General features: G+C 33.0%; 3 protein-coding genes across 4 annotated transcripts; all 3 read left to right on the top strand.

Moving 5' to 3' along the window:
• Window positions 1–255: 255 nt before the first annotated feature.
• gudu (Armadillo repeat-containing protein gudu) lies at window positions 256–6164 on the top strand. The gene is made up of 10 exons (XM_033469394.2): window positions 256–682; window positions 1652–1958; window positions 2236–2439; window positions 2542–2628; window positions 2711–2959; window positions 3311–3742; window positions 4487–4891; window positions 5143–5364; window positions 5808–5923; window positions 6027–6164. Exons 1-10 carry the CDS (start codon window positions 627–629, stop codon window positions 6058–6060), a joined length of 2112 nt encoding a protein of 703 aa, XP_033325285.1. The 5' UTR covers window positions 256–626; the 3' UTR covers window positions 6061–6164.
• Window positions 6165–8815: 2651 nt separating this feature from the next.
• On the top strand, window positions 8816–10742 carry Brms1 (breast cancer metastasis-suppressor 1-like protein). The gene is made up of 3 exons (XM_033469328.2): window positions 8816–8956; window positions 9280–9501; window positions 9594–10742. The coding sequence occupies exons 2-3, from the start codon at window positions 9284–9286 to the stop codon at window positions 10066–10068; spliced, it is 693 nt and encodes a 230-aa protein (XP_033325219.1). The 5' UTR covers window positions 8816–8956; window positions 9280–9283; the 3' UTR covers window positions 10069–10742.
• Window positions 10743–11121: 379 nt separating this feature from the next.
• Eno (alpha-enolase) lies at window positions 11122–14799 on the top strand. 2 transcript variants are annotated; one of them, XM_033469315.2, is made up of 7 exons: window positions 11122–11314; window positions 11816–11921; window positions 12005–12178; window positions 12265–12422; window positions 12866–13166; window positions 13262–13548; window positions 13767–14799. In XM_033469315.2, exons 2-7 carry the CDS (start codon window positions 11859–11861, stop codon window positions 14086–14088), a joined length of 1305 nt encoding a protein of 434 aa, XP_033325206.1. In that variant the 5' UTR covers window positions 11122–11314; window positions 11816–11858; the 3' UTR covers window positions 14089–14799. The 2 variants fall into 2 exon arrangements, with proteins under 2 accessions (XP_033325206.1, XP_033325205.2); XM_033469314.2 differs by lacking the exon at window positions 11122–11314 and adding an exon at window positions 11384–11504.
• The last annotated feature ends 239 nt before the right edge of the window (window positions 14800–15038 follow it).

Genomic DNA, 15038 nt, shown 5'->3' with positions numbered 1-15038 from the left:
TTGATAAATGTAAAAAATTCAAGAAAAGTTCAGAATTGTCAAATTAATGGGACTATAAAATATACCTTATGAATACGGGCAATATCTTTCACATTGTTTCTTAGAAAAAATTGTTTAATTTACTTTTTTTTATAAAAACTTCAAATTTATCGACGACAATTGATTATTAATTAGCTGCGTGTATAATTTAATTGTAGAATACGTAAACATTTAAATAAATGAAAATTTATACAAAGGTGAAGTATTAATTATTACAATAATCAGAGTGCTACTATTGATCGGAACAAAAAGAAAGACAATACGGTTTTTTGAAGTTGGTAAATCGAGTTCTTTAATTGGTAACTGAAATTCGATTTGTATATGGCAAATTTCAAGAATGTTACACAAATTGCTTCACCGAAATGATAAGACAAATCGAATAGGTTAATGTCTTTAAAATAATGAACTTTCATAATATGATCTCGACGTATTGTTTGGTCGATATGAAAGCGTTCAACGCAGGATAAGCTTCAAACACGCTGGCACAAACACATCAGAAAATTGCGCGGAACGATTTAACAAGTGTTTTCGATTAACAACATAGCGAGAATTGTGCAAACGCTTCAGATAGTCACAATTAATACACCATGCCGCCAAAACGGAAAAAAGATGCCAAGAAGATGGACCTCGAGCCTTTACCAACGTAAGTCCTATATCATACAGTAAATTCTCCCTAATCGATCCTCAGTTAGTACACAAAAATGAACAATTTGGGAAGAAGAGATACGAGTATTCTGGTTGATCTTATAATACTATTATAGATATAATATAAAATATATAAATTATATGTTATATAATTATAAAGTATATAAATTACTATTATAGATATAATAGCTATTATAAGAAGCGCTATTTTTAGGTGCTCTAATTCGAAAAATGAAATATAGTAAATTCTCCCTAATTGACCCTCAGCTTGGAAACGAAAATGGACACTTTGGGAAGAAAAGGTACGATTATTCGAGCCTTGCAGCTCGTTTTTATATATTAGTTATTGACAATCGAAAACTATTAAAACGAGCCGCAAGGCTCGAATGATCGTATCTTCTCCTACCAAAGTGTCCATTTCCGTTTCTAAGCTGAGGGTCAATTAGGGAGAATTTCACCCGAAATTTTCATAATTCTTTATGCAATCACGACAAAAATGGATGTACCGTAAATTCTCTCCAATTGTCATTGAATATGTAAACAGAAATGGACAATTTGAGAAGAGGAGATGCGATTTATTCGAGCCTCGCAGCTCGTTTTTATAGTTTTCGATTGTCAATAATTATTATATAAAAACGAGCTGCAAGGCTCGAATAATCGTACCTTCTCTTCCCAAAGTGTCCATTTTCGTTTCCAAGCTGAGGGTCAATTAGGGAGAATTTACTATATTTCATTTTTCGAATTAGAGCACCTAAAAATAGCGCTTCTTATAATAGCTATTATATCTATAATAGTAATTTATATACTTTATAATTATATAATATATAATTTATATATTTTATATTATATCTATAATAGTATTATAAGATCAACCTTGCACGAGAGCAAAGTAAGACATAAATGATTCTGTAGAAATTATATATAAGAATTTGTTCTTGATTTATTATTTTATCATTCATGGAAAAAGAATTGAGCCGGACATCCCGGAAATGATAGAATCGGATGAACCACCGAGGCCATTGGTGTCGATGGTCACAGGAGAGCCATTTGGGCCACGAGTCCAGCAAATTGTTGAGAAAATGGAAGACGAAAGCTCGGACGACGAACCCGAGTCCGAAAGCGACGAGGAACTGAAACGATTGACGGAAGATCTATCGGAAGTGCCTTCGGAATTCTGGCACATACAAAAGCTTATCAGATATATGAAAGCAGGCAATCAGACTGCCACTTTGGTGGCGCTTTGCCTGCTGAAGGACTACGACCTCGATAGTAGGGTAACGCTTCGTTGAAAATTGCATTTTACCTAGGATCGGCATGCGAATGTTAACAAATAATTTATGAAAAATATAGAAAAATAAAGAAAAAGATTATATATATATATATATATATATATATATATACATATATAATAATATAATATAATATTATATTAATAATAATAATAATAATAACATATTATATTAATTAATAATATATAATATATATACATATACATATATATATATATATATATATATATATATATATATATGTATGTATATTAAAAAATAGATCATTCAACGAGCCATCCAAGAAATGGGGGGCTTAGAGATTTTGGTGAATCTTCTCGAAACCACGGATTTAAAATGTCAAAGCGGTTCTTTGGCGGTGTTGCTGCAGATTGCGAAATCCTCAGAGATGCGACGATGCTTGATCGATCTGGGCATCGTATCACCCTTGATCCAAATGTTAAAACATCCAGCTAGAGACATACAAGTTAGTTTTCTTTTATAGTCGACCGGTATGTATGTTTATTAGTATATATGTTTTCCTCTCGTTTCGATGAAATGAATATAAGCGAGTTTTGTTACCGCGAAGATCCTGGCTGCAGAGACCATGGCGATTATTGCGCAAATAAGGAAAGCGCGCAAGCAAATACGTCTTCGAGGCGGCGTGCCGCTTATTGTAAGTGCTACCACGAATGAATGCCTGATCCTTTAATATCGAACTCATTAGAATCAAAGTTCCTATAACAGCATTTTTATAGCTGGACGTAATGGACGTACCCGACTCTATTCTCCGTCAGCCTTTCGACACCTCGAACGAAGTTAACAAGGAATTAATGTCGGTCGCGATAGCTTGCGCGAAGGTGTTGGACTCTCTGAGCAGCAGTCCTAAGATAAAAGAGGAGCTTCGCAAGCACGGCGCGGTTAAAATTATGGAGCGTTTCTTGAAATCGAAACACACGTCGTTGGTGATACCCATGATGGGTTCTGTTCAACAATGCGCAGTCATGGTAGGCATAGTCTTTTATAATATAGAGCAGGGGTGTCAAACTCAAAAGCTAACTTGGGCCATAATAATAAATAAACAATGCTTAATTTTAGGTGGGCCGCAACAAAAAATCAATGTTCATAGAAACAAATATATTATTGTTTATATTATATATTATATTATGTTATATTATATATATATATATATATATTATATATTTATATATATATTATTCTTTACGTCCTGATACTTGACATCAAAAATATTCATCTCGGGCCGCGAGTTAGACACCCCTGGTATAGAGTATAGATAATCCTGATCCTCTTCGTCGGCTGTAATCTTTTGAAACGAAAATGGAAATCGACATTTGCAGCCAATTTTCCGAGACGCGTTCGAAGAAACGAGCATCATGTACTCGGTGGTGCATCACTTGAAAAACGACGACATCAAATTGAAAGAGAACTGCGCCCTAGCGATATTCAACTGCGGCCCGAACAAGATTGCGAGGGACATAGTTCGGGAGACAAACGGTCTGGACATACTCTGCAAATTAGTTAAATGTAAAGAGGTTCAGGAGAACAAGAGTCTCTTGGCAGCGGTCACCGGCGGAATTTGGAAATGCGCGATAAGCCCCGAGAATGTGGCGAGATTTAATCAAAACGATTTGGTGGCTTCTTTGGTCACGTTCCTAGAGGAATACGAAGACGAAGATGTACAAGTAAACGCTGTAGGGGCTCTGGCAGAATGTTGCAAGGATCCTGCGAATAGAACCATCCTCAGAGTGAACGACGGTCTACCGAAACTTGTAACGAAACACAGTAATTAAGCGACCTGTGTCGTAGCGCAGGTACCCCCCGTATAATACGAGAGTCAGGTTCCGAAAAAGTTCACTGTTTTTTGACAACTAACACTTCTCAGTACGTAACTAAGCTTTTTCAAAACTTCCTCTTTCGGTAAACAAAATCTGCGTTTAGAAAGTAGAACTCTTTCCTGTATTTAGCTCTGCACTTCGCTTCATGAAGCTCTTCTTCTACTATCAATTCTTATACAGGGTATCCTAAAATTATGGTACTTCCAGGAAATTAAGGATTCCTGAGGTTATTTGAAGCAACCTTTTCCTTAGCGAAAATGCAATCCGTGGTTTCGTTTACGTGTTATTAACGAAAAACACTGACCAATGAGAAGCGAGCTCGGTTGGCGTGAGTCGGCCGAGCCAATGAGCGGAACTGGGCTTCGCGCACTCGTTAGCTCGGCCGCTTCGCGCCAGCCGAGCTCGTCTCTCATTGGTCACTGTTTTTCGTTAATAACTCGTTAACGATGCCTCGGAGAAAACTTTTGTAAAAGAAAAAGTTACTTCGAATGATCTCAGGAAACCTCCATTTCCCGGAAGTACCATAATTTTGAGACACCTTGTATACTTACTATACTTTCAGGATTTGTATTAAACCTTCTTCTCGCAGGTTCTAGAAACTAGTGACGCTAGAACGATACTGTGTTGTACGGGGGAAACCTATATACGAAATAATTTTGAAAATTTGTTAACGCATAGATCAGATTGTTAACGTCCACGCACGAGCCTCTACTGGAGAATGTACCGCTGGTGTTGAAGGAATGCGCGCAAGACGAAGAGTGCATGGACATCATCAACGATCCGGAGCACGTTCTGGATGGCGTGCGGTTGATCTGGTCGTTGCTGAAGCATCCCAGCGACAAAATCAAAAGAAATGCTTGTCTCGCGTTGGTCCCTTGTATTAAATACGCGAAAGACTCGCCGGAAATGGTGCGGGCGTTTGTGGGCGGACTAGAACTTACGGTCAGCCTCCTCAAGAGCAAAGACACCGAAGTTCTGAGCGCGGTTTGCGCTACCATCGCCGAAATCGCGACCGATCCGGAAAATCTGGGCATTCTTAGCGACCACGGCGTGGTGGAGGAACTGGCGAAGCTCGTGTTAACGGTAATTTTTCTATATTTGTAGCATACGACACGATTGACGATATAGATAATTATAATATATAATATATATATACTATATATTACTATATATTATATAGTAATATATAAATATATATATACTATATATTACTATATATTATATAGTAATATATAAATATATATATATAGTATAATATATTACTATACACTATAATATATAATAACTATAGATAACTATAACTATAATATATTGCGGTAACTGTTGCAATTTAGGAAGATGAAAGTCTGCGCGCAAACTTGACTTTGGCTGTAGCGTATTGCAGCGAATGGGAAGAAAATAGTTACAAGTTTGGCCAATTAAATGCGGTTGCGCCGCTTGTTAAATACATGTCCAGCAAAAATACAGACGTTCTCAGAGGCGTTTGTATAGCGGCGTACCATTTGAGCAAAGAACCCTCGAATTGCATTACCATGCACTCGTCTGGCGTGATAAAGGTATCAATGAAAAATATCGAAAAATACACGCCCAGCAGAAAGTATTCGATAAAAGAAATCAAGCGTCTATCATTTTTATTACTCGTATGTTTGATGTGACAAATTTTTCATTAATGAGAAAGTCAAATGGAATGGTAAAATTCGTGATATTTTTCGTGATTTTAATCGAATACTTTCTGCCAGAAACAATGTACTAATAATATGATACAAGTCAATTGCGATCTTAATGCAAATATAATATTTGCAATTATTTATAATGCAAATATTATATATGCAAATATTATTATATTATGTAAATATATATTAATATTATATATTATGCAAATATATGCAAATATTATAATAATTTTGCAATTTTGCAATTATTATATTTGCAATTTATTTACGTCGCAAAATTAAATCTAGCTATCCCAGTCAATACTTCTAGCGCATTTTTTTTACAGCATATATTGCGTTTGGTTGGATCCGACGATCCAGAAGTGCAGATTGCTGCTGCATCTACGATTCGAAACATAAGGAAGCTTGCGTTGACAGCGGAGAAGTTGAACCTTAAAGAAATGTATGTAACAAGATTAGTACGTGATTAATACTTTGCCTACATTTATATGCAGGTATAGTGGGCTATAGTGAATACTATTGACAGGATATTTTCTGATTTGTAGAAACACGTTGGAGGAAACAGATTTTCTCCTGTAATTCAAAAACGGCATTTAAAAATGAAGAATACCAGACAACGGATTGGAAGGAAATGTAAAAATAGAGATAGTGGTAGATTTTTAATAAAGAACAGTATTTACATACATTTACAGTTATTTAAAAGTTTCATTCCTTTGTAAAATTATTGAATTTTGTTCCCAGTGCACTCGATCGGAACTTTTAGATCTTTAGTATGAAACTGCAATTATTGTATAATTGTAATTATTCTAATGTAAAGTCTATTTTTCTAGCTTTAATTTAAAGCTAGAAACAATCGAAAAATATCCACGTTAGATTTAATAAGGAATAAAAAGTATTTTGGATACATTGAAGTATTTATTAGAGTACCCTGTATCCATAGTAAGTAAAAGGTTCATGTAAACTACTAAAAAAATTGGGAATAATATACGCTATTTGGAACAACAAATTATTCTTACTGAATTCATCATAAAAAGTCGTGCAAATATCGGTAACAATTATTCGCTCCGAAATAAATTTGAAAATAGCGCCATTTCACGCAGTGGCAAAACGCTCAAACTCGTAGGCAAAACGACAAACAAGGTATGTAGGAATACCTTGTCTATAATAGTACTTCCACTAGATGGCTATGTATAGCACTTCTATGGCCACAGCAACAATACTTATGGAAAATACTGTAGCTAGCCGCAATTATAGGAATCTATGATGTGAGTCCGACACACAGAATCACAACACGTATTCTGAGATCAAAAGTTTTAAGAAACTTTACGGATTCTGCAGGTCGGTATCTTCTGTACATAGCTACTTGATAAATGCGAGATGGAGCCACCGGCATTTTCTATTGGGAATGAAAAAGTAACTCAATTCAAATAGAAATATTCATCGGATGCAATGACATTTTCTTATAACTTCCGAACCATTGGAGGTATTGCAATGAAATTTTCACTATAAATATTTAAAAAATAATCATTCTTAACTTTAGGTAATTAAATATTTTTTCCATTTGTTAATTAATAATGTTTAATTAATTTTGATTCATATTTTTGATAAATATGGAAAATAAATGATGAAAACAGTTTTTGATTTAATTGTCAAAATTTTATTAAAGTATGAAAAGTCATGATTTTCGCGGATGTTTACACGTACTTAGTATATGACTAACATGTACGTAAAAGTGGATTACCTAACATTTATCCTTCGAAAGTTTTTCTTTATCTCGAAGTTTTTCTTTTCTTTATCTAATTTTGTTTAAACATTAGATAGGACAAGAGAGTATTAGAAGGTTTCATTAGGAAAAGAAATTCTTATAATTATTATTAAACAGCTAGAAATAATAAATGTATCAATAGAATATTTTCGATTTGACGTTATTAATTACTTCCGTTACGAAATGATACGACGAAATAGGCACGGGAGTATTTAATAATATCATTGGCAAGAAGAATTCTCGTAAATATTAAACATCGAAAAGCAATCAATGTATTAACAAATCTCGTCACTGTAACAATTTCTTGAAACATTCGTACTTGAAAAATTACGTCTAATCCTGTGGTCACTTCTGGCCATCCTAGTGGTCACTTCTGGTAATTTTTCCCCTTTTATTTACACATTTTTTTTGTTATTTCGGTATTTAATTTAAACAAATTTTCTTTTTAATTTTAACCTAAATTTACTCTATATACTCTCTCCTAAGATCAAATTTTAGTTTTCTTCTTAATTTGAATCTAAATTTAATTTACTTTCTTCTTATTTTCTTTTATTTTCTCTTACTTTTCTCTCTCTCTTCTTCTATTATTCTCTCTTAATTTTCTGCTTATCTGTATTTTACCTTGAATTTCAACATGAATTTACTTTTTTGAAATAGAAATCAATATTTTTATTTGGAATTTTAAATCAAACCTGATGTCTGGGTTATATGGAAACTTTTGCACTTCCTGCTACTGCTTCTTCTCTCCTACATTTCTAGTTTCGATATAAACAGCGGATCAAAATTCTTAAACTAAACTTTAATCTTTTTTGCAGATAAATTATTCCAATCTTCAATAATTCTTAATTCTAATTCTCTTGAGAATTTTTTGTAGATAATTACTAAATTAAATATGTAGTCTTCCTAAGAGAATATGAACGCAAGTTTCTGCAAAATCATATAAAATTGCGAAATTATTTGTTGCTTTTGAAAATCTTCGTAGAGTAGAGGATTGATTGCTGCCAGTCATAATTGACAAGTGACACAGTTGACTGTCTCGCACCAACCGATCTCGTCTCTCATTGGCCACTATTTTTCGTTAATAACTCGTAAACAAAGCCACGGATTGCATTTTCGCTAAGGAAAAAGTTACTTCAAATGACCTCAGGAATCAACCCTTTCTGAATGTTAACATAATTATGGGATACCCTGTATACATATGCTCTATGACAGAGATAGAGCATTTTCGTAGACTGCTCTGAAATGTGCTGCAAAGTGAAGGAGGTGAGGTCTCATAAATGAGATTGGATGATACCACTCTGCAGCATATTTCAGAGCAGTCTCCGAAAATGCTCCGTTCTATCATGTGCAAATTAATTCCGAGGCCTGCTCTATGATATGTAGCAACTCTATCTTTACAACGCTTGAATGTTGTAAGTAGGTATCATGAAATAATGTTTCTAATTTAGTATTTACATGTAGATAATATTAAATTTCTTAATATGTATCTACATAAATACAACTTCCGTACGCATGCGTACACAGATGTTCTCAAAAAATATTGGAGTCTTCACTTCTCATCAAGTTCTCTGTATTTCAAATAATCAAGTGCGAAAGTGGGAACTGATGCGAATGCGTACGAATGGTTGTCTTCATGATAGATTTGACAGACATTAATTCGATCTAAAATATATTTAGTTATTATATAATTAAACATATAGGTATTTTACAGTAAGTATAGTATTTAATATTATAAAAGTAATGCATCTTTTGTGTAATTTCTAAAAGTTCGTCAGTAAAAGCTTCTGTTTGTAAAATAATAAATATTAATAGAATAAATATTTTCATTTTATTTTAATGTTGGTATCAGAATTTTTTAATATTTATTCTACTTCATTGTATTTTACTATTACTTAAATATAAACTTTTGAAACAAAGTAAACAATGCATTTAAGGTTATGTTATCAAAACAAACTTCACAAAAGATATTGCTTTTCTTTTAATTACGTTCAAAAGTAGTTTTCATTTATTATCAAATTTTTCTCAATATCTAGACAGATGCCAAGCGTGAAAGATGAATCAGAAGCAGAAGGGGAAGAAATGTCACACGATAGCAATGAAAGTAATCAGAGTTCTGCATCATGCGACAGCAGTGCAGACCATAGCGATAGCGATGATTCTTCAGAGATGGATGAGGATGAATGCGAAAGACGACGTAATGAATGTATGGAAAACTTAGTAGATTTAGAAAGACAATTTACACTCCTTAAAGAGCAGTAAGTTATTTGTTTTTGAATGATAAATTTCACTTGAATAAATTAGCTATAACTGAAAAAGTCATAATGCATATTCTAAAATAAAATTTTAGACTCTATCGTGAGAGGATTACTCAAGTAGATACAAAACTAGGAGAAGTTCGAATTGGAAAATCTGAAGAATATTTAATACCACTAGAACGTTTAAAAGAGAATATGAAAACAAAGACAGAAGTTGCTGGAATACTAAAACAATACAGGTTACAGAATATACAAAACAAATTTTTGGCAGAGGAGCAGGCTGCATTACAAAATTTCGAAAGTGAGAAAGAATTTATCTGGGATTGCATTCATAACGATTTGCAAGACAAAATTCGAAGGTTGGAAGAAGATAGAAATAATGTTGATATTCATGCCGATTTATGGCTAAACTCGACTGGTAGAAGACGTAGAAATCACACTGAAAGGAGAAGAGCAGTTTCCGTTGCTGGGCCTTACATTGTTTACATGCTAAACGATGCAGATATTCTTGAGGATTGGGCGTTGATAAAGAAGAGTCTAACCAGCCGAAAAACTGAGATGATTTAAATGTTTAAACAATTTTTGAACAAACATTATTAATTTGCAACATTGGTACTTTCTTTACATTTGTAGTTCTCTTATAAAGAGCTTTTCTGTGCAAAACTTCGATCTCAACAAGAATTCTAAATTACAATGTGACCTGTGAAAAAGTTCCATGAAACAATATCTCTGCCTTTCAGTAAACTCATTAAATGACAAATACCGTTACCATAGTATCCAATTTAGAAGCAGATCTGTCTACAAGGAATTTTACAATAGTTTCTGCTATGTAATACTCTCTGTTCTTTTAATAGTATAAGTGGCACTTCACTTATATTCGTACTATTCGTATATTCTAGTATTTTTCATCTATTGGAAAAACTACTAGTATATAATTGATATAATTATTCAAATAATTTAACATTAAAGGTAAACAGAATTTTGTCACTATTATTCTTGAATTTGAATTAAATTTGTTTTTGTAGAAAATTCTTTAGAATAATTTTCTTCGCAATGTCAAAGAATTTTTTAGTTTAAAAAGAACGTGTGTTTTTTGTTATAAATTTATTTTTAAAACTATCTTTCAAAATATATGCGATAATTCATTTCATTCATAATAATGTTATTAATTATACATGTACAAATTGTAACATAATAGTTAAATATATTTCATATTTTTGAATAAACTTTCAAGAAAAATATTACTAGCATTTATTGTGTTCGCCTTGTTTAATTAATTAAATATAAAAATTTGCCATCTTGAGTCACGCATAACTGGTATATTGAACATTTTTAATAATACTAAATATGACTGATAAATGTTTACTATCATTAATCAACAACTAGTACAGAATATTTTTGTGAACAGTGAAATTTTTAGCTTATCAACTTTGAAATTTCGCGCATTTGATAACCATGAAGTTATGGTCCAGTGAGAGTATAAAATACAGATAGTAAACTTTGCGAAATTTTATTTACCGGTAACAAAGGTGCATACGTACATATTATGTAATTTGCATTATTTAATCTTCCCAAAATTCAAGGTTGTTGAAGAAATAGTGCAAGTTCCTTTTTTTTAAATCTTGCAGAGACATTAACATTTCCGATTGCTAATCTGCATTAAGGAACTTTAACCTTACCGCTCCTGCGGTCGCACTTCCACGTGAACTGCTCAGAATCGATAAAGAGTATTCGCAAGTCGGGGTCAATTGTAGGACGACAGAACATCATTCTGTTGCGAACGCTCTGGGTGGATTGTCACGCGTTGCATTAGGTGAGCAATTTTCATTCAATTTTGTTTAATATTTATAAAGATTTGCTCTTAGAAAATCATTTGGTGCTTCAAAAGATATCCAGTTTCTGTTCGCAAGACCTCGGAAGTGACATTTTACAGGATTACTCAAACAGATGATCTTATCACGATTTGCGAATGTTCAATGTCGAAATTTTTCTGCAAAGTCATTGTACGTGGTATTTCGAGCCTATTGCAATTAATTTTTAATTATATCTCATCTCTAAATAATAAAATTGTTTATTTTAGTTTACGTCCTTCGTAGCTTTTCTTCCAGTGACCTTGACCAAGGTCAAATGTCTGCAAAAATCGAGCTCGGCTACCGGTTTTTGTTTCGAATTTCATATTTTCATTAGATAATGGTTCAATATTGCTCATTTTAAAGTTCAAAAGGGATTAAATTTATCATCGGAACATTTAGTTGCAGCGATAAATATGGAATGGTATTGATTTTGTATAAATAATAATTTTCTTCTGTTCTAGATTTTCAATTTCTAAATACAGTACTAAAAGTTCTTGTTCAGAAATGCCGATCCAAAGCATTAAAGCACGTCAAATCTACGATTCTCGTGGTAACCCCACTGTAGAGGTAAGGTTATGTAAAATGTGTTACAGTATTAGTTACATTTCGGTCATATCATAGTTTTATTTTGATAATAATGTTCTTTATAGGTTGATCTGGTAACAGATCAAGGTTTGTTCAGAGCTGCAGTTCCTTCTGGTGCATCTACTGGTGTTCATGAAGCTTTAGAACTCCGAGATAACGATAAGTCAAAGTATCATGGAAAGTCTGTCTTTAAAGCTGTAGACAACATCAATCTTACCATTACACCGGAATTATTGAAGGTATTTTTAAAACTTATTGCTTTGATATCTGAGAAATAATCAGGCAGTTCTAGGTATTAATTAATATTAATGGATTTGTCACTTAGGCCAATTTGGAAGTTACACAACAGACAGACATTGACAATTTCTTGTTGAAACTCGATGGCACACCAAACAAGTCAAAGCTTGGTGCAAATGCACTTCTTGGTGTCTCTTTGGCAGTTTGTAAAGCTGGTGCTGCTAAGAAAGGAATACCATTGTACAAGTAAGTAAATATACTTTTTCTATGTTTTTGTGTTTTAAAGAAATCTTCAAAAGTTTTTAAATGCTCTTCCACGTTTATAGAATATTATCCTGCCATATGTTGTTTTAATCTTTGTAAACAAAATAGAATCTGAACAGAAGTATGGAAAAAATGAATAATTACTAAAAAATTTATAACTAATTACTATATAAACATCTAGATTTGTATAGTACTAGTATTAAGTATAGCAGCTTCAACTTAAAAGCATTTATATTAAGTTTATACTTATAATTATTTTAACAATTGAAAATGGTCAATTTTTTCAAAATTATATTGATGACATAATGTTTTACCGTATTTTCATGTTATTAATTGCATTGCATATATAAGGATTAATAAACACAATGCTGCATGTTCAACTCATATTGTCTTATTACTTATATTTATTTGTTAAATTATTTCAGGTACATTGCTGAATTAGCTGGAAATAGCAACATTATTCTGCCCGTTCCAGCTTTCAATGTTATCAATGGTGGTTCACATGCAGGAAACAAATTAGCTATGCAAGAGTTCATGATTCTACCCACCGGAGCTGCTAACTTCACAGAAGCAATGAAAATGGGTAGTGAAGTTTATCACCACCTTAAAGCAGGTATCAAGAAGAAGTTTGGTCTTGATGCTACCGCCGTTGGTGATGAAGGTGGTTTTGCACCCAACATTTTGGAAAATAAGGAAGCTCTAAATTTAATTATCAATGCCATCAAAGTAAGGATATCCACAAATTATTATACTCTCCACAATTATTATTTTTAATTCGAATATTTTCATTTATTCTTTATTTATATCAATTATAAAATTAGACCGCTGGATACGAAGGAAAGATTAAGATCGGTATGGACGTTGCTGCATCCGAGTTCCACAAGAACGGAAAATACGACTTAGATTTCAAGAATGAGAAGTCCGATCCAAGCACGTACTTAGAACCGACAGCCTTGAAGAATTTGTATTTAGATTTCGTTAAGGAATTCCCAATTGTTTCGATTGAGGATCCGTTTGACCAGGATGATTGGGAATCCTGGACTTCCATGACTGCTTCCACTCCCATCCAGATCGTCGGTGATGATCTTACCGTCACGAATCCCGAAAGGTAAATTTTCACTTCAATTTAAACCTTTTGTAATGCTGTATAATTGTCTCATTTTGTTTCTTCGCTAGATCTTTGTTTATTATTTCATTGTTTTACCACCTATTTTGAACTAAAGCATTCGTTTATTACGATTTTTCATTTTTCTTGAAACTTGTGAAATTGATTAGAATGGTTTTAAATATTTTCTAATAAATTATAATATTTTTAATTCATTGCAGAATTAAGACGGCCATCGAAAAGAAAGCGTGCAACTGCTTGCTTTTGAAGGTCAACCAAATCGGTACCGTTACAGAGTCTATTAACGCTCACAAACTTGCCAAGAGCTCCGGATGGGGTACTATGGTATCTCATCGTTCTGGTGAAACGGAGGACACGTTTATCGCCGATTTAGTTGTTGGACTTTCGACAGGCCAAATTAAGACCGGCGCACCTTGTCGTTCAGAACGTTTGGCCAAGTACAACCAGATTCTTCGCATTGAAGAGGAGTTGGGCGCCGCTGCCAAGTTTGCTGGCGAGAAATTCCGTAACCCTCATGCTTAAACCATTAAGACCTTTTTTTTCAATGACATGAGGCTCTAGTTGTATTCATCGCAATACGTGATGGAACTTACCCTTCCATTACTGTTGAAATGTTGGTGAAATAGAGTCAAATGATTTTGCTGTAACTGTAGTGTGACAAATCGTGAAAATTAATAGTGGTAGGCTCGGATGCAATGGCCCACTGTTAAAAATATCAACTACAAATCAACGTGGGTCAGGTCGTCATTAAAACGGATGAACTATACTCATTGGAGTAATAGTTGTTAATTATTGATATGATTAAAAGTGAAGAGCATAATACAGGCAGTTTACCAGTGCATTTAAAACGTACTAGTAACAGACATGTATTAATATTGCGGAAATACTTATATTACGTATTTATTTTGAATAAATTGTTTGGACTTTGGTTAACATATCGTTGAAGTAGTTCACGTAATTTAAACGTATCGAAGAATAAATAGGCCTGGTGTCTGCCAATTTAGAAGCACAAACTGAAAGTTGTGAATAAACTATTACGGTTATTGTTAACTGTTGCATGTGTGAGCATTATACATTACGACGCATGTGCTAAAAGTATTAAATAATAATTATTATCACGAACTAAATTAACTGTTATTTTCATAAAATGAATAGCGTTAATCCTATTGTCACGACTATACCTGTAAAAGCAAATATTTAAATAAAATAGAAAAAAATATGTCTTAACAGAAATTTGATACGGATAATTTATTTATGTTTAAATTTACCTTAGTTAATTATACTGTCCCGACGAATTTGAACTTTGTTTCACGTTTTGCTGATCTAAATATAGCATATACATTTTTAGATGTTTATAATGTTATAAAACACATACCGTTATATTTGAAAGACTGCAAAATCATTCTATGCAAAAAATACGTACAGCTATTATTATTAAAGCAGTAAAATTCTCCAAATTGAAGAAACTGAAA

The sequence above is a fragment of the Megalopta genalis genome, chromosome 7, assembly GCF_051020955.1.
Source record: "Megalopta genalis isolate 19385.01 chromosome 7, iyMegGena1_principal, whole genome shotgun sequence".
NCBI lineage: Eukaryota > Metazoa > Arthropoda > Insecta > Hymenoptera > Halictidae > Megalopta > Megalopta genalis.
This window is presented reverse-complemented; position numbering and strand designations above follow the sequence as displayed.